The sequence below is a fragment of the Colius striatus genome, chromosome 19, assembly GCF_028858725.1.
Source record: "Colius striatus isolate bColStr4 chromosome 19, bColStr4.1.hap1, whole genome shotgun sequence".
Taxonomy (NCBI): Eukaryota; Metazoa; Chordata; class Aves; order Coliiformes; family Coliidae; genus Colius; species Colius striatus.
In genome coordinates this window covers 5,701,834-5,720,805 of record NC_084777.1, presented here as the reverse complement: position 1 = coordinate 5,720,805, position 18,972 = coordinate 5,701,834, and the positions used below count along the sequence as shown (strand labels likewise).

The 18,972-nt window shown below is 52.9% G+C and overlaps 1 protein-coding gene across 1 annotated transcript; it reads right to left on the bottom strand.

The window, feature by feature from the left end:
• Positions 1–244: 244 nt before the first annotated feature.
• On the bottom strand, positions 245–7,835 carry PTGES (prostaglandin E synthase). Its single transcript, XM_062011624.1, has 4 exons — positions 7,726–7,835; positions 7,176–7,357; positions 5,613–5,695; positions 245–2,487 (listed from the first exon to the last, which is right to left on the bottom strand). Exons 2-4 carry the CDS (start codon positions 7,281–7,283, stop codon positions 2,238–2,240), a joined length of 441 nt encoding a protein of 146 aa, XP_061867608.1. The 5' UTR covers positions 7,284–7,357; positions 7,726–7,835; the 3' UTR covers positions 245–2,237.
• Between the last annotated feature and the right edge of the window lie 11,137 nt (positions 7,836–18,972).

Below are 18,972 nucleotides of genomic sequence, written 5' to 3'. Positions count from 1 at the left end.
CACATTCCCAAGCTTTTCCCTGCAGCCACTACAGCAGGGTTTATTTTGTTTAATAGAAGAGAAGCAAGCAGAGCTCTGCACAGAACCTTGGCTTCCCTGAGCAAGGCAGCAGCCCCAGGCCCTGAACAGGCACTTTAGAGGAAGCTGAAGGAGCTGGCAGCTCTGGGGGCTGGGGGGTTCTGCAGCCCCATTTCTTCCTTTCCATGCCAAAACCTCAGTCCCAGCTCCATCTCTCACCACAGCAGTGTGTATTGGAGAGAGTCCATTTTATAAAACCACTGCTTTCCTTCTTTGAAAGCAAAAAACATGAGGGAAAGAAAAAAACTACCAAGTAGAGCCATTTTGTCCATCTCAACCTGCAAATACCAACAGGGCAGCAACCTCTGAAACACCAACAGGGTAAGAAAATAGGGGGAAAGCTAGGAAAATGAGGCATTTGCTCCCCAGCAACCAACCTAGCAGCAAAAAGAGAGGGCTGGTAAGCTTGAAAGATCCAGGCAGCTCCTTTGCAAGTCATAAACACAGAAACAAAAGCAACCACATCTTACCTGAACACTTCCAGCTCTCCAGGATTTAAGCAACAGCTTGGCCCCACAGGTAAGCTGAGTGCTGGCAGGGTAAGATGAAAGCTTGCTGGGACAAAGCATCCCATACCCACCAGCCTGCTCTGGAGAAGCTGGGAGGGATGTTTGGGTGAACACCAAGTTTTGTAGCTACTCTGGGAATGAAAACTGAACAGAGCCACTTCATAAGCCCCAGCACTGGTGAATTTAAAGGATCAGGAGGAATACTGCACACCTGGGGAAGAGCTTTCTCTGCAGGGCAGGTGAGTCCAGAGGAAGGAGAAGTCTCTTCAGGAGTCCCAGGGCTCTCCAGGCTCTGCAGTGGGGTTTAGCAAAACGTTTTGCAGCTGGGGAACCATCCTGCTGGGCTGGCCCCAGCTGCTACCCAGCTGCATCTGCTGCTCCCAAAGGAAGGATGTATCAGAGCACAATGATTTGTTTTTATTGGGAATATTTGCTTCCTGCCACCAGGATGCATGTGCAGCAGCAGAGAAACATACAGGGGTTTGAGACCTTGTGCACCATGTGAGGCAGAAAAGGCTTGTTGAGAGGGGTATGTGTTACCCAGACATCTGTTGAAGCTGTGTAAATGAGTGGTGGCCAAGAGCAAACTGCTGACTCTGCAGCCCTGCCCACCTTCCATGGCGCTGCATTCTCCTGGGGAGAGCACAGCCCTCTGCTCCCAACCCCACAGCTGCACTAGGCTCAGAGATACTGGTACAGAAGCTGCTGCCCAAGCTGGGCAAGGGATCAGAGCATGATTCTATGAGTCTATGTGAATGCAGATACCACCCTTGGGAGAAAGCTCCCTCTGCAAACTGCAACCCCCTTGCTCTGTATTTCCAGAAGTCCCAGAGCTTTGTGTCCAGCTCTGTTTGGGGTGATTCCTGCTGGCTGCTCCAGGCACAGCCCTCTGGCTCTTGACATGGCAGGACTAAGATGGAAAAGCCATGGGTGCTGCTGGCCCAGAGCTGTGGGACGTTGGCCACGGGGTGTCCTTGCTGGGACAGGCAGGAGCTGTGTCCTACAGGGTGAGATGAGGCTGTGCAGGGAGCACCGAACTCTTCAGTGGCTTCACACTTCTCCCCTGAGATTCTGACTCCCATGTTCTGCTGCCTGGCATGCACCTGATCCTGTCCTGAGGGGAGAGGGAACCTCTGGGACCCCTTCCTCACAGACCTCCATGGCCAGGCAGGAGGAAGGTGACTGTTTTATAACCCCTCTGCTACCACCCCCATCTGCTTGGTGGGACCTCCATGATCTCCCTTTCCCAATTCACGGGGTATTTGTGACCAAGGGGAATGGGCACATCTTCCCCTTCCCAGTTCTGAATGCAGTTGGGTCAGAAAACCTTTCTGCCTTCAACAAAGTCCTTTGAGGAGCAGTCTGGCTGCTTTCCCCTCCCCCCCTTCACAGGAGTGAGTGAAACCTGCCTCCACATCCCCTTCCTGCTCCACGGGGAGATGTGCCCCTTCTCTCTGGTGACTTCCCCACCCAATCTCAATACCATGGGGACTTGATGAAGGCAGCACTGGACATTCCTGGGGCACAAGTGGCCTCCCTGGCGCCACATCACGTGCCCCCACACACACATTCACGCTGACACCTGCACAGGCGCTGCCCGGTCCGGCCGGGCGCAGGATGAGGGGGTTGGGAGGACTGGTGTCACTGGTGTTACCAGTACAGGGTGGTGGCCAGGAGGATCTGCAGGGCCATGGAGAAGCAGGGCAGCTGTGCCACGCTGTAGGCCAGGGAGCGGGCCGGAGCCCTCAGCCGCAGCAGGTAGGCCGCGGTGTGCACAATGCGGCCCGCACAGAAGATGAAGAAGTGGATTCTGGCCACCGTGGGACTGGGATCCAGCAGGGAGTAGATGGCTCCAAGGAAGAGGAAGGGAAAGATGTTCTCCATGTCATTGCGGTGGGCTCTGAAAAGAGACAGAAGGTTGCTGCTTCCAATCAGGCTCCTCTGTCGTCTCCCAGCCCCGTCCCTGGCTGCTGCTGGCCCTCTCCTCTCTGACATGGGGCAAACTGTCACAGAATCCTTTCAACTGGAAAAGCCCTTGAAGCTGCTGCAGTCCCAGCCCTCCTCTCACCCTGCCCAGCCCAGCACTACCCCACAGCCCTCAGCACCTCAGCTCCAGGGCTTTGGGATCCCTCCAGGGCTGGGCACTCCCCCAGCTCCCTGGGCAGCCTGGCACAGGGCTGACACCCCTCTCAGGGAAACAGTTCTGCCTCAGCTCCAGCCTCAACCTCCCCTGGGGCAACTTGAGCCCAATTCTCCTTGTCCTGCCATTCATTATTGGAGAGAAAAGACTGACCCTCACCTTACTCCAGCCTCCTGTCAGGGAGTGTCAGAGAGTGCTGCTGGCTGCCCTCGGCCTCCTCTTCTCCAGGCTCAACACCCCCATTCCCTCAGCCCCTCCCCAGCCCCTTGTGCTCCAGCCCCTTCCCCAGCTCTGTGCCCGGCTCTGGCCACTCTGCAGCCCCTCAGTATCCCTGTGGCAGTGAGTGAGGGGCCCAGCACTGACACAGCCCTGGAGCTGCAGCCTCCCCAGGGCCCAGCACAGGGGCACAATCCCTGCCCTGCTCCTGCTGCCACACTACACGGACCTCAAAGTTCATCTCCCCCTATACACACAGACAGCAGGATTTCACACCCAGTGTCTCTCCATGGGGATGGTGCCGTCCTGAAACTCACCCTCCATGACTGGGACACTTTTGCTGCCACAAATGACAGATTGAGTTAGAGCTTTTAAACAAACAAAGCAAAACAAGGACCTGCAAAGCTGCAGAGAGCTCAGAGTTGGTGCAGTGCCAGCACGGCCTGGCCCCAGATGTGGCCACGTTACACAATAACGAGGCGCTTTCCAGACCGTGGTTCCTCCGGAGGAGAAACTCCCAGGATGGGAGGGTTTGTGGCCTCACCCCTCTCTGTAAGCACATCCAAACGGGCCCAGGGAGGAACCCTCACCCCATCCCAGCAGCACCTGCTGAATTGCACCGTGGTCAGGCTGAGGGGAGCTGCTGTGGCCATGGGATGACACTTTGGCACTGATGGGGATAAACCGTGTGCTACCCCTGACCAAGCACGTGCCCGAGTGGCACAGTGTCACCTGCCCCATCCCTCACGGCTACCAAAGCAGGAGTGGATCGTGCCACGGGTCAGGCTGTGTCCCTCCTTCCTCAGGCACCATCCTTCGAAGGAGGGAAGCCAGTCCCCAAAGCAGTGAAGTTCCCCTCGCCCTCCCAACGCCTCCGCCTCTCCTTTTATTCCCTTGTCCCTGTGCTTTAATGGAGGGGAGTCTCAGGTCATGCTCCGGTCAATGAGGATGGATATGGGCTGCAGAGTGAGCCAGGCATGAGGCTTATTTGCCTTTACCTTGTTATCTCTGAAGGTCTGAGAGTCAGAGATGAAGCACTGATAAGAACCAGCCCTGCTTCCCCATTCTTGTGCACTGGGACACTGCCCAGCCCAGCACTAACCCGCGGCCTCAGCACCTCAGCCCCACAGCTTTGGGATCCCTCCAGGGCTGGGCACTGCCCCAGCTCCCTGGGCAGCCTGGCACAGGGGCTGACAACCCTCTCAGGGAAACAGTTCTGCCTCAGCTCCAATCTCAGCCTCCCCTGGGGCAATTTGAGGCTGTTTCCTCTTGTCCTGTCATTCATTACTGGAGAGAAAAGGCTCACAAGTTTGCCTGCTCACAGCCTCCTCCCAGCCCAGGGCCCTGCCAGCATCACCAGCCAGGCTCATGGTGATGAGTGTGGTTTGCTTCAGTCTCAGCTGTGCCCCAGGTAGGGCAGGTGCACAACATCCACCACCTCATCCCATGGCTGCCCCAGTCTGCACAGGCCCCTCAGGACTCAGAGGTTCCTCAGGGCTGGAAGGATGAAGGGAAGAATGGCGAGGAGAAAGGAAAGAGCTGAGATGCAGTTGGGGCCTCTCTAAGAGGAAAGAGGGAATGTTCCTTACTGGCTGCTGCTTGCTCTGCCCTGTCCTGCCCTGCACAGAGCCCAGCAGCACAGCCTCAGCTCTGCTCCCCTCACAAAACACCCAACATTACTCTTGTGCAGAGGAAACCCCTCGGGGCTGTGAGCAGGTCAACAACTCAGTGCTTTCACTGCCCAGCTCAGGTCCCAGACTTCCCCAGGGCTTTGCTGCAGCGATGGTTATTTGTTTTTATGGAAGTTTGTCTTTTCTGACTAATCAGCAGAGGATTATTATGATTATTATATGATTATTATTACTACTATGATTTTCATTTTCCCAGCAAGGAAACAACTTGTTTGCCCTCCTCCTCCCTCTGGAAACCTGGGGATTAGGTGGCACTTGATGTTTTTTAAAGCAGATCTGGCATGCAGTGAGAGGGGAGCAGCACAGTCCCTCACCCACAGCAGAACTGGCAGAGGGCTCAGGAACAGCAGAGATACAGCTCCAGCCCCTTTCCTGCACGTCAGCAGGGATCCAGCCCAACACTGAGGCACCTCCTCCTGAGTAAGGGGATGGAAAACCAAACCCAGGGCTGAATCACCTCATGTCTTACCTCTGAGGAACTGTGAGTCCCACAGAAAAGGGGGAAGATTCAGAGTTAGCCCAATTAGGGAGGCAGAAGTTGTTGCAGTGTGTCCAGCCTCTTCCCAAATCCCCCCAGACAGAGCAGCCACGTTCAGTACTGGGACCAGCTGCACGTTCCCCGTCCAAGCTCTGCAGGGATCTGGGGAGTTTGAGGGTCCTCAAGGCACAAAGAGCCTTTGGGTTTGGGTGCAGGATTTGTGAGACTTTGAGCACCTGGGCACAAGTTCAGTTGTGTCAGAGCTGGCTGTTGGACCCAAACCTGGGCCCTTCCACGTGTCCTCCCTCCAGCACACACCGAGCTCCCGTTAAACATTAAACTGCTGCAGCACGCAGGGTCCCGCAGCCGAGCTCCAGGCATTCAACCCATCTAGATCATCAATTAATGAGCCCCTTAGCTTCCTGCTGCCTCTTTGCCAGCAGCTGCCAGGGAGGGATGGCCCTGTGGCACTGGGGCCGTGCCAGCCCCGCCACGCTCACCTGCGGCAGCGCTCCACGTCGGGGTCGTCGCGGTGGTACTGCAGCCCCCCGTTGCGCAGCGCGTCCTCCGGGTTTGCAAACGCCTGCAAGGGACAGTCTCCATCACATCCATGCTCAGGATGGTTCTGGGAACTTCACAGGCAGAAGCTTGGTCCCTAGTCTTAAAGACCCGTGGAGATTTTTCCCTGCCCTGGTTTCTCACCAGCCTTCACAAACACAAACACTTGTGTGGGCACAGTCCTGGGGTTAAACCTGCAGCTCCCCAGGGGCTTTCCTTAACCTCTACCCTCTGAGCAGGGCCCAAGCTGAGGGCTTCAAGGCAGCTCCAGCCTGACCCCAGCCCAATTCTCCCCATGAAACCCATTTAAAGGAAACTTTGCCATCCACCAAATGAGATCAGTGCTGGCACAGAGCTTGCAGACAACTGAATGCAGCACCCAGAAGGTAACCAGGACTGACAGAGTAGTTCACCCTACCGAGAAAGAATACTCCCTGGCTGGTTATTTACTGTGTGACTGAAACCAGTCCCAGGGAAATCAGATCCTACACTAATAGACTCACAAATCAAAGTGATTTATAGGAGCTCCCCACCTATGCTCAGAAGCTGTCCCTCAGGGACCTGGTTACATGCAACAGCTTTGCTGTGCAGCCTGGAAGGGACCCTGGCTGCTTGCTTTAATCATGACACAAGCCCAGACTGTCCCAGGGCTGGGGTATTGTTTAGATAAGCAAGGGCAAAAGTCAAATCACCAGTTCCAATGATGCTACAGCACAGGGACATCACTACATTACATACTGGTAGGGGTTTGGAAGGGACCTCTAGACCACTTTTTCTGGTTTATCTGAGAGCAGAAATGTCTATCCCACTCCACTGAGGCAGCTGGAAACTCTTCAACTACTTTAAAATAGATTTTACAGACAGCTGACTTATGCCCAAGTTCAACTTGGGTCGTGGGCCATAAAATTTCCAGTTAACCCCATCTCTGATGGCAGCCAGAGCTCCCAGTCCTCCCAGGACTTTCCCCCCTGCCCAAGAACCATTTCCTCCAGCTATTGTTTTTCTTTGCCATGGCTTTGTGCTCTCCTGGAGCATTCACAGAACCATTCAGCCTCCGGAAGCTCAAAAACTTTCTGCTGCATTGCAAGGAATAAAAGAACCCCAACCAGCACAATGATTTCTTTTAAGTCCCTTTTTTCCCCCCTCCTCCTTTTTTTCCTTCCAAACAGGGCAAATGAGCTGTAAACAGCCTCTCTGCAGAAGCAGCTCACCTGCATGGCATTTATTTCAGATCTGAAATTATTATTTAGATTGGGATTGAAAAATTATAAACATCAAGTAACAGATGGTAGAAACAAACAAAAAGAGCCACAGAGAAGCGAGATATTTATCTGCTGCAGCCATGAAACTTGTTTTGCTTCCAACTTCAGTCAGAAAAAAAACCCCCTTAGCTCACTTCAGAACTTTGTTGACCTTTACAGGAATAAAAGACGAGAGAGAAACCACGGAAACCCAGGAATAAAAAGCCAGAAAGGGAGAAGAAGGAAATGGAAACTGGATCTTACCTTCTTTCTGAGTCTCACTTGTCCTGTAATGATGGCAACAACATACATTTTTACAATCAAGATGGTGCTGTAGAAGGTGAATGACAGAAACACTTTGTTTTCCATCATTTTGGGGGAAGGTGCCGCTGGGTCGCTGCAGCACTCTCGGGCAGTGGAGATCTTCCTGGGGCTGGGAGAGAGCTCTGTGGGAGAGGAGGCAGGAACAGCCTCGGTTAAGCACAAGTCACTACTGTTTCTTTGGCCCCTGTACACCTCTTCAGGCAGAGCTGCTGCTGAGCAGAGCCCAGGCTGGGATGCAGAGCAGGCTCCTCCTGCTCCTCATGCTCTGCCACCAGCTCTGTCTCCAAGCTGGGACATGGGCCCCTCGACCCTATGGGCTGCAGCCAGTTCAGCCTGGCCACAATTCAACCTCTTGCCTCCCTAAACCAGCCCACCACCACCCCCCTGTCTCCTGTATGTCAGTGCCACACACAGCATCCCTCCTGCTCACCCAGACGGCACAGAGCAGCCCTGGGAATAAAGAGGAGTTAGGAAGAAGGTAGGCACTTACCTCAGCTACATCCAACCCCGTGCTCCTGCGCTCCCTTGGTCCAGATCCCACAGCTCACCTCTCCGTGGCAGCGCTTCCAGTACTCCCAGTCCCGCCCAGTGCTGGCTGAGTGCTCCAGTGGCAGAGGCAGCCAGCTCTCCCCTGCACAGCCACCTGCCAGGGATGGGGCAGAGGAGATCGAGACGTCCCTTGCACCTTCAGTGACTACTCTGGAAGCACAACGAGGCAGGTCCTGGACCACAGAGTCCCAAAGCTGCCAGCAGAGCTGAGCGCAGCTGCCTGCTCCCAGTGACAGCTCCTTCTGGTTTTCTCCAAGGGTGAATCACAACAGTCGGCTGTAATTTTGTCCTGTCTCCAAAGCTGCACTTAAATTCACTTTTTCAGACATCAAACACTTGTGAGGAAAGCAGGATCTAAGCCTCTGCAAGCAGCTGGGCTGCTCTTCCAGTGCAAACCTTTAACTGCTTCTTCCCCAGCCCTGGCCCCAGCGCTGGCAGCAGCAAAGCTGCGGTGAGCCGGCAGCACGGGGGCTGAGAGCTCTCAAAGCTCTCTGACAGCTGGACTTGGGGCTCAGTTCTTTTACACAGAGAAAAAAAAACAAACAAGCAAACTGCTTTCAGGCAAAAAACCAACTGTAGGAGATGGAGTGGAAAGCCATCACTTTGAGGATAAAAGCAGTTCTTAATTAACTGACATGTCAGAGTAAAACGGTTTGTTTCAAGACACAAAAAACCAGCTTCCAAAGCCAATGAAGTGGGGTTTGTCCTTTACAAAAGCATCTACCTCAGCAGTGCTGCTGCCTCGAGGAATGGCTTTGTTCTTCAGGGCTTTTTCACTTTCAAACAGCTCATTGAGCAAAATGCTTTGCAAGAGGGTTCAGAGGAATCAAACAGGAGCGTTGCTCTCAGCCCAGGACCAGGCATCAATCCTGTTGCTACTGACCCTGTTGGACAAGGACAGGTCTGTCCCCAGCAGTGGGGCACTGGTGACACCCCACTGCCCAGGGAGGATAGGCTACAGGAGACTTTCTCCTGGGGTGCTGGTGTGAATTTAAGGCTGTCTCAGGCTCTGAGGTCAGGTGATACAAAAGCACTGTCAATGTAAGTATAAAACAGGTTATATGGGCTGATCCAGGAGGTCAGCTCCTGCTCAGGGAGCAAGCTGAGAAGGAAAATGGTCTAGTGCCTCTCAAGGCAGTGTTAACACACCAGCATCTGAGGGATGCCATAGGCCAGCCCTCACCTCTGTCCCTGCAGAAGGGAGGGTGACACCACTTCTTGTATTCCCAGCAGTCACACCAGGGCAGTGTTCCTGCCTGGATCAGCCCTGCACAACAGGCTTTGCTCCTGCCATGCTCAGCTCAGATACAACCTGCCCATCCACAGCACACATCCTTCCCCAGCCCACCCAGCTCCAGACCCCTGGTGGGGCAGGACTCAGAGCCAGAAAGACCCTTCAAGCCCAACATCTCCCTCTTGGCATGGAGACCTGCACATTCCTTGTGTTTTCCTCTGAATCTCCCTGTTCTGCAGACCTGAAGCTTCCACGTCTCTCCTGGTGATGCACTGGCTCAGCCTCGTGGCATCCCAGTGTGCAGGGAGCCTGTGAAAACCCCAAATGCTTGGTTTCAAGGGAGAGGTCACCACTGGTCACCACCACTCTGGCGTCAGGGAGGCTGCAGAACAAGTCCCAGCAGAGCCCAGCGTGGAGCTGACAGGCTGCTTCCCTTCCCTGGGCTGGAAATGGGAACCCCCAGGATGGTGGGCAGGGATGGGATGTTACCCTGGAGCCCAGCCCCAGACTGCATTCAGCCCCACTTGCATCTCCCTGGGCTCAGCAGGGTGTTATGAACACTATCATGCAAAGAACAAGCAGTGAGGGCAGAGGCACATCCCAAACGCTGCTCCCTCCCATCTTCTCTCTCCATAGGGAGCAAACCCATAGCACCACACCAGTGCCTGAGAACTGGGGTGATGTCAGGGCCAGCCCAGCCCTGCAGCAAGGATGAGACTTTCTCCAGAAGCCCCTTCCCCAGTTCTCCCAGCAGCCTGGGCTTAGGGCAGGCAGCCAGACCCTTCCAACACATCACACTCTCCATGGAGCTGCTCCAGTTTTTACCAGCTGAGAATCCAGCCCACAGGCTCTTCCGCAGCGAGACCTTTTTCCCTCATGCACCTTCTTCCCCTCCCGAGGCAGCCAGCACACCTCATTGAGCAGCAGGAATATGCACAAGCTGGGTACCACCTGCAGGCAAGCCAGGACTTCTCCTGCTAGCCAGCCAGGCTTTGTGCTCCTCAGGAGTATTCAGGCACTGGCAGCAAACCCTGGGCAATGTGCACCAGCAACTGCCACAAACTGAAATTGACTGGAGCGACCACGAAGCAGTTTGTTAAGGGTTAAGCCCCTGGCACAGACTGAGGGATGTGTGCTGTATGTGCTGGGCAGGCTCTGTGCTGTATAAAAGCCATGTGGGCAAAGAAAGTTGTTTTTTTCCACCCATTCATGTATTTCAGATCCTTTCATCATTACACAGAGCTGAACCCCAATGGGGAGGGACAGTGTCTGGCAGCACAGATGGGGACAAAGGGCAGAAGCTGCCTCTAAAGGCAGGTGTAATGCTCCTGGGATCCTGACTCCTCCAAGGCAACTGGAGCTGGGAGAGGGGCTGGAGCACAAGTCTGATGAGGAGCAGCAGAGGGAACTGGGGTGTTCAGTGGGGAGAAGTCTGATGGGAGACAGGAGCACTCTCTGCAACCCCTTGACAGAAGGCTGGAGTGAGGTGGGGGTCGGTCTCTTCTCTCGAGTGATGAATGGCAGGACAAGAGGAAATGGGCTGCAGTTGCCCCAGGGGAGGCTGGGATCAGAGCTGAGGCAGAACTGTTTCCCTGAGAGGGGTGTCAGCCCCTGTGCCAGGCTGCCCAGGGAGCTGGGGGAGTGCCCAGCCCTGGAAGGATCCCAAAGCCGTGGGGCTGAGGTGCTGAGGGCTGTGGGTTAGTGCTGGGCTGGGCAGGGTGAGGGGAGGGCTGGGACTGTAGGAGATTCAAGGACCTTACCAACCCAAATGATTTTGTGATTCTTTGATTAATTTCTCACCTTTAGGGGTCTCAGGTAGGACACAGCCAGTTACACCTTCCTGGTTTTCCCAAGCCAAGGCAATGCAGTTGCCAGGAGCACGTTCACCCACACCATTAATGCAGGCAGAAGGGGGATGTTAACATCAGTGGTTTGATCCTCCATGGATCACATCCTGCTAGGACAGAGCCACTAGAACAAGACCAGGGCCTAAGGGCACTGTGTCTTTGAACTACAGGCCATGCCTTAAAGCATTTAGGACAAGAGATCTCAACTCAGGACACTACCTACTCAAAACCAACACCTCCAGCAAAAAACACTGCTTTTTTGGGGGGAGAAATGATTAATAAGACTCAGGGACAGGCTTTGAAAGAGTCAGACATGAGGTTAGGCTGAGCCCAGGAGCTGTTGGGAAAAGCCTGAGGGTTTTGCTGGAGGAAGAACTGAACTGCAGCAGGCAGGAATGAAACATTTATGGGAGATGCTTGGGAAAAGTACTTAGAAGTCTCTAATAACAATCCTACTTTGGAAAGATTATGGAATAAAAACCACCCTCAAAGAGCCCCAGGGGCCTGCTGCTGCCTGGAGGAGCCAGGCAGGTAGGTGACACCTCTCCAGCATGCTCACATGGGCTGGAGGAGAAGGTGCAAGAGCCCAGATGGGATTTTGCCTGCCCTTGGCCAGCAGCTCAGCCCACAGCTCCAAGCAGAGCTGGCTCATTGCAATGCTGCCATGGGTGCTGGTGTCCTCTTTCCCTGCCATTGCCTCCTGCTCCTCCCAGCACAAAGCCTCAGAGCCTGCAGACATGCCCTGCCCCTTGGGAAATGCAGCTGCCCATGGGAGGCTGTGATGCATTGGCTCATCAAACACAGCCATTTAGCTGTTTAGCTGTTCATTACAGAGGAAGGTGCTCGACCTGCGTGGGCTCCTCAGCCTGCAGGAAGTCTATCACCCTGACACACCTCCCCCAGCTGAATGAAATCCCCTTGCTTCACCTTGTCATAGAGTCATTACAGTGGAAAAGACCTTTAAGGTCATTGAGTCCTGGTTCAGGCTGGGACACAGTTAATTTTGTTCCTAGTAGCTGCTACAGGGCTTATTTGGGGTTCAGCTGATTTGGTTATTGAGGGTTGCTGCCTCTCACCCTGTCCCACCAGTGAGTGCACTGGGAGTGGGGAGAGGCTTGTGTGTGCACAAGAAGCTGGGAGAGAACATGGCCCAACTAGCCCAAGGGCTAATCCATACCATAGCATGTCCTGCCCAGTACAGAAACTGGGGGGGTTGGCAGAGAAGGGGATCACTGCTGGGACATCAGTCAGTGGGGAGCAATGGCATTGGGCATCATTTGTCCTTTTCTTGGGTTTTGTTTCCCCTAATTAGTCTTTATAGTTGATCGTTCTTACTGTTATTCTGTGTTATTTTAGTTATTACATTTGTTCTTATCTTAACCCCTGAGTTTGGATTTTCTTTTCCAATTCCCCTCCCCATCCTACAGGACAGAGGTGTGGGGAGGGGGAAGGAGTGAGTGGCTGAGTGGGGCTGGAACCCTGACACACCCCCAGCTCCTGGGCTCCTCCTTGCTCTTTGCAGACAAAATCCTGCAGCAAACCCACCAGCACAAGCATCTCCTGAAACAAATGGGCTTCAGCCTTGGGCAAACTTAAGCAGGTTTTGTCTGGTTTGCATTTTAAAGTGATTGTACTGGCTGGAGCTAAGAGGCACAAGGAATGTAGGATCAGGCTCTACCAAATAGTCCTTCATACTCAGAAGACCAGATGCCTGAAGAAGGAATAAGCCAGCAGGAGAGGCCTGGGGAAGGGGCAGGGGTGCAGTGGCTCCAGGTCACAGGCAGAGCAGTAGAAGAAGCTGCTGCTCCTCAGCCAACCCCAGGACAGGGATCAGGCCCAGGCCCAAGGAAAAGCAGTGGCATGTCCTCCTGCCTTCTTCCCAGCTCCATCCACTGTCCCTTCCTGACTGCTCTCAAGCACAGGGAGGAGATGCTGGAAGAGAGGCCACCAGGCTGTGAGCATGCAGGAGATTATTTTCTCTTACTCTGAAGAGCTTCACATGGATTCATGCCTGGGCTTTCTCTCAGAGGGAAAAAAAAAGGTCCTTGGCTACAGTGCTCAGTGTCTCCAGGGATGTAACACTGCTGGGAGAGGGGCTGAGGGAAGCTATTTCCCCTCTCCTGCTCTCTCCCTCTGACCCAGCAGGTTTACAAGCTGGCTTCAGACAGAGTTGCACCTGCCACTGCTGCCATGGGGTAGAGGAGGGAGACAGGGGTCAGGGTGTGTGGGAAGCCACAGCTCTCCCTATTTAGTCACACCACAGCAACTCGTGACGTGTTTCTCTTCCCAAGAACCAGATCCCATCAGCTGTAAACAACAGGCAGGAAACACTTCTGTTGCTGCCCACAAAGAGAGCTTCTCTTCCAGAGCAGGAGGGAAGGGAAACAATTCCTGCTGCCAGAACACTCACAGTTGGGGAATGTTTCCTGGGCTTCAAGCATTTGCAAAACTACAAAGTAAATACAGATTCCTTGGTGGGATGCTCTTGAGTAAGAAAGGCAAAGGATGCTGCATGGTCCTGCTCCCTCAAGCTGTGTTCTGCAGAAAGGGGAACCAGGGCATGCTTCATGGCATGAACAGCACCAGCTCACTAACAGGGAAGGGAGACAAAGCAGATGTGGTCCCAAATTTCAGCTTTTGGGAGATCTGACATTCAACAACAGATGAGCAGCTTCAAGGAAAGAAACAAAACTAACCAAGATGGTCTTTTTCTTCCTCAGTGGCTGCCAGGGACTGTGATCTCCTGCCCTGCTGATCTGCAGGGCTCTCTTGCCCTCAGAAGTGCCCAGCTGAGGAACAGGGAGCTGTTTTGGCAGGAGGGTACCTCACAGCTCCTGGGCTGGTAACCCTGCCCTGAAACCCAGGAAGAACTGCAGGCTGCAGAGCCATTTTAAAGCCCCTTTTCAAGTTACAGAGACATGGAAACTAACACAAGAGGGAATGGAAAGTGCTTCATTGCCTGGCCCCAGCTGCAAGTGAGCATCCTGGCAAGACTGACTCTAAGGAGAGCCCTCCTTCATGGCCTTGCTGTAGGGCTTTACCCACCACAAAGCTTTCCAAAACACTGAGCTTATTTGTAAAAGCCCAAGCTCTCTGCATCCCCTCCATCACCCCTAGACTAAACAGCAGCAATCCTTCCCACCCTTCCCCAGGGGCCACATTCTCTAAATCTCTTTATCACACATGCTGATCTCCTCATTGCTCTCACTTCTCAGAGCAAGGTTGCAGGAGGGTGGCTGGGCTCAGGGCAGCAAACCAGGGCCTCCTTCTCAAGAGACCTGACTCAGACAGAAGTCAGAGCTTCTCAGCAGCTTGAGGGTTTTTTTGTTGAGTCACTTGTCAGCCCATAGCAATGTTCCAGATGCATGTTAAAACTTTCCCTTTCTTTCCCTGCACTGGGTGATGCACAGTGAGGCTTTCAGGCTTGCTTCAGTGTCCCAGTAGCCAGGTGGTCCAGCTCTCAACTCTAAGTTTATTAATAACTACCACTCACACATCACACTAAGAACACCCTCCCTGTAATCAGCCTGGAAAGCAAGGAGCAACTTAGCTGTATTATTTACAGCCCCCATAGCCTGGAAGCTTTTGATTGCCTTGTTCTCTCAGCTGCCCTCTTGCCCATATCAGTGGGAGCACTCACAGAGGATGACCCAGGCTGGAGTCACAGCCTGAGGCAGCAGAGCAGGAGATAAGGAGAAGGGAGTGAAGCTCACAGCCCCTGCCTGGACATCAGAGCAGGGATCACACACCCTGTGCAATGCAACAGCTATTGCACTTGGAAGTTAAAAACAGTCAGTACCTAGTTCCCAAACTCACAGAGAGGAAAGGAGGTGTAGGACCATACAACCTACCAGAGTGATTCCCTGACTTTATCCAGACCACAGTCTGACCTGAATGAGGCAAGGAAGCACAGAAATCTCTCCAACCTCTTACTCCACAGGCAGTGATACTTGAACTAAGTGTCCTGAGACTTGTTCCCCTCCTGGATGACCCATCAGCAGGACTCCAGGAGCCTGCCTGGCTCACATGCTCTGATTACTCTCCTGATTTGCAGGCTGTGTCCTCACATCCACGATTTGTGCCCAGAAATCAGCTCCACCCTGTGTTTATTCAACCCTGCCTGCTCTGTGCAGCCCTCCACAAGGAGATACGTGCTCATTACAAATATTTACAAAGCAGCAGAATCCATCTGTCCAGCACAGCACGTTTCTGCTGCCAGTTGCACCAACTCAGCCAAAACTGAACAGGAAGTGTTCCCCCCTTTAGCAGGAGAGAAGCTGGAGCTGGGAAGGCAGCTCTGGAAAGGATGTAGGGACAGAAGGTCTTGGGATGCTACAGCCTCATTAGCAGGACTAGAGCTGCCTCATAAGGAGAGTTAGAGGACAGAAAGGGGCAGAGAGCTGGGCTGCTCTGTACCATATCCAGCAAAGTTTGAGTGCCTGAAGGGAGCTGCTGATCTTCAGCAGGAGCAGGGAGCCAGCCAGGATCATGGAATCATAGAATGCTGGGGGTTGGAAAGGCCCTGCAGAGCTGCTCCAGCCCAAGCCTCTGCTAAAGCAGGTTCCTCTCAATCAGGGGGCACAGGAATGTGTCCAGGTGGGTCTGGAAACCTCTCTAGAAGGAGCCTCCACACCCTCTCTGGGCAGCCTGGGCCAGGGCTCTCTCACCTCAGCACCAAAGGAGTTTCTCCTTGTGTTCCAGCTTCTGTCCATTACCCCTTGTCCTATTACTGGGCACTACAGCAAAAAGTGTGACCCCATCCCCCTGACACCCACCCTTTAGGTACTGATAAGTATTTCTAAGGTCATCCCTCAGCCTTCTCCTCTCCAGCCTGAACAGCCCCAGTTCCTGTAGCCTTCCCTCATAAGGAAGTTGCTCCAGTCCCCTCAGCATCTTGGTGTCCTTGCCCTGGCCTCTCTCCAGCAGTTCCCTGTCCCTCTTGAGCTGGGGAAGCCCAGAACCAGATACAGGACTCCAGAGGAGGCCTCATCAGGGCAGAGAAGAGAGGGAGGAGAACATGCCTCAACCTGCTGCCCACGCTCTTCTTAATACACCCCAGGATGCCACTGGACTTTCTTGCCCACAAGAGCACATTGCTGGCTCATGTTTAGTTTGTTATCAAGCAGAACCCTCAGGTCCTTCTCCCAGAGCTGCTCTCCAGCAGGTCACTCCCAACTTAACAGCTACCAGCTGTGGGGCACACCATGGTCTCAAGGTAGTACATGCCCCTGTGGTAGCCAGTAATGGACTGAGGCTCTCTGGCCCCATATACCCTGGTTCACCCAGTCTTCAGCAGTCAGAGATTAACTTCAGCTCTGAATCACAAGGTTGAACTGTCTTTGTTGCAGATTTGCTGACAGTAATGCTGGATAATTACACGCGTCCAAACTGTTAAAATGAAATGACTTCCTGGGACAGCAAGTTCCACAATGAAACACCAGTTCAGATGGCAACAATACTGATGATCCCATCTTTTTATGAGCTCTCCTTCCCCTCACATTCCTGTCACACAGACACAGGCAGGGGTTTAGGAAGGAGAGCAGTTCTTGCTCAGCTTTGTGTCCTGTACTCCTCCTGCAATGCACGTCTGTGAAATCACCTGACTCAGCTCTACCAGCCCCACTCGCTTTCATCTCTCTTCAAAGGAGATTCCTCCATGCTTTTGATTATCCCACACTTTCTTATTTCCCTCCAGCACTGAAGCAAGCAGATGACCAGCACATGACTGCCAACTCCTTTCACCCCTTGCACTCCAACTGTCCTTCAGCCTTCCTAATAGCTCATTTTTCTCTCAAATGCCCAGAGTCCTCACTGAGGGGTCCAGGATGACTCCACAACGAGTTAGTTAGTATTCTAGAGGGGCTACTCCCAAACTGAAAGGAATTCCAACTATGTTCTTATGGGAGGCAGCTCTGGGACAGTCTCTGCAGTCACATGGCAGTACATCTGCCTTGCTCAGCTCTGTTCCTTTCTTTATCCTCCAGCATGGTCTCCTCTCTCATTTCTAGAGCACATCCACTCTCCTGTTTTCAACTCATTCCAGCTCACTGTTGGCCACAGGGTTCCCAGCTCTCAAACAAACATTTTAACAATAGCTGGAAGCTCAAAGTCCTGCAGACAATCTTTTCTTTCAGCAGAGCACATTTTTCTTCCTCTTAGACAACATCTCCTGGAAAAAGCAGCTGACATCTTCAGATCCCTTCCTGACCTTATGGCATTGATGAATCTGGGAATGGTGCTTCCCAGGTTGTGCTGAGTAAGATGTGAGGCATAAGTTAACAGGTCCTCATTGGGCACTTCAGCTGGGCATTGCAGCAGTGAAAGAATTAAACACCTCTTGGCTGGTCTTGCTACTCCAGTACTTGGCACTGGTGAAGTACAAAGTTTGCTGGTGCTCACCATGAAGGGATGAGAGCAGAGCTGGTGGCTACAGCCTTGCTGTGAGATTTACCTGCCCAAGGGCTCTTTCATGTCCAGGCTGTAGAGAACAGTCTTCCCTGGAAAGTGGGCCTGGGCCTGTCACCTCCAAAGAGCCACATGCAACAGGACCACCTGAAGCCCTGCAAGCCATTCTGCTCCAACTGGCTGCTGAAGTCTGCTATTGTTTAGCAAAAGTAGCTGCACAATTAGTTTGTCATGTCAGGGTTTCACTCTGCATTTGAGGCTTGGTCTAAGAGATTCTACCCATTCTTCATGGCTGTTCCCAGCACCAGAGGCAGGAGAGACAGCACACAGGCCAGGGATGGACTGGAAAGCTCCCAACAGCAAGTTGCCAAATGGGAGAGATGCCTTGGCTGTTCTGCAACAGCAGCCTTATGTTCAAACCACAGAGACAGACAGACCTGGTGCAATTTCCAGGCAGCCTCCTCACTGCAGTCTCCAGAGAAATCACCACATCCCTCCTGAGCAAGGAGACCTCACTGCTGGTGCCAAGCTTTGCTGGCTGCTGGCCCCTGTTGTTCTCTGGTTACAGATCCCCTCTGAGGCTCTCTGACAAACCAGGAGCCTGAAGAGGCACTTCAGTCCTTTAGCTTTCACTGGCAAAAGTGTTTGGTGCTCTTTTCTTGCCTTGCAACAAGCTGGTAAACACTGAGCCCAGCTCCACAACCTCCTCAGTCCTCCCAGGGCAGCCAGACCTGGCAAGGAAACTATGTCAGCAACAAGTAGTTGCTGTCTCATGGTGAACCTATTTGTTCCTCAACACCAACTGCTAAAGCTGATTAACACAAGGCACAGCTCTTTATCTAAGCAGGAGCTGGAGACAGGGGAGTGAGAATAGCCAGTCAGAATAGCTGCTTTGCAACACTAGATTTAGTGACCAGTGCTTACAGCTCTCCCACAGGACATGAGTGAAAGAGCAGGGCTTTTAGTTCTGCCAATCCCAAACCAAACAGCCTCTGATTCTAGTCCAACCCAAAACCTATGGAGCACTTTTACATCCTCCTTCACCCAAGGGTCCTGAGGCACTGGATGGAGCTGTGTGCTGAATAACACCACCAACTTTACGTGCTTGAGATGAAGCACAAGCCACACCACATCAGAGCCCATGACTGCAGCAAGGGCACAGTGTTACTCATGCCCTGTAACCCTCTTCCTGTAGCACTCATCCCCTGCCATGTAAGCCTCTTGTTTTCTCATTTCATCAAGTTTCATCCCTTTAACACAGTTTTCATCCCTAAATTGTTACTTGCATCAGACATACAATTTTAAGATGGAATATAGGTTAAAGTTCTCCTGTTGTTTCTTGTTCTCTCAAGGAGAGCTGTTGCTACACACAGCTGACAGGTTCATGTGAGAGCTGCTCCACTCCAGCTGCTTCCAAGCCAACCTGGAGAGAAAAAAACCCACCCAGAAAGCAAGTCTCAAACCCAGATTGGAGCCCAATCAAAGCCAAACAGGAGCAGTTTCCAGTCTCAGATCCTGGGCTCAATTTTAAACAGCAGGGAAACAAAGGCAAGATTGAGGTGGGTGAAATCCAGCTCACAGCATCCCCATCTTACCAACGAGGAACATGCAGCACAAGGCTTAATTTCTCTTTCTTGCTAATCTGTTGCCATACATGACAGTAATGCTTGATAATGACACACATCAGGTCACTGTCCAAACT

What these genes read in the sequence shown, in the direction of transcription:
- PTGES (XM_062011624.1), bottom strand. Translation starts at nt 7,283, where the DNA reads ATGATGGAAAACAAAGTGTTTCTGTCATTCACCTTCTACAGCACCATC. An exon ending in AAGTGAGACTCAGAAAGAAG is followed by an intron (nt 5,696 to 7,175) that starts GTAAGATCCAGT and finishes TGTCCCTTGCAG; the next exon opens with GCGTTTGCAAACCCGGAGGA. An exon ending in GACGTGGAGCGCTGCCGCAG is followed by an intron (nt 2,488 to 5,612) that starts GTGAGCGTGGCG and finishes GTCTCTTTTCAG; the next exon opens with AGCCCACCGCAATGACATGG.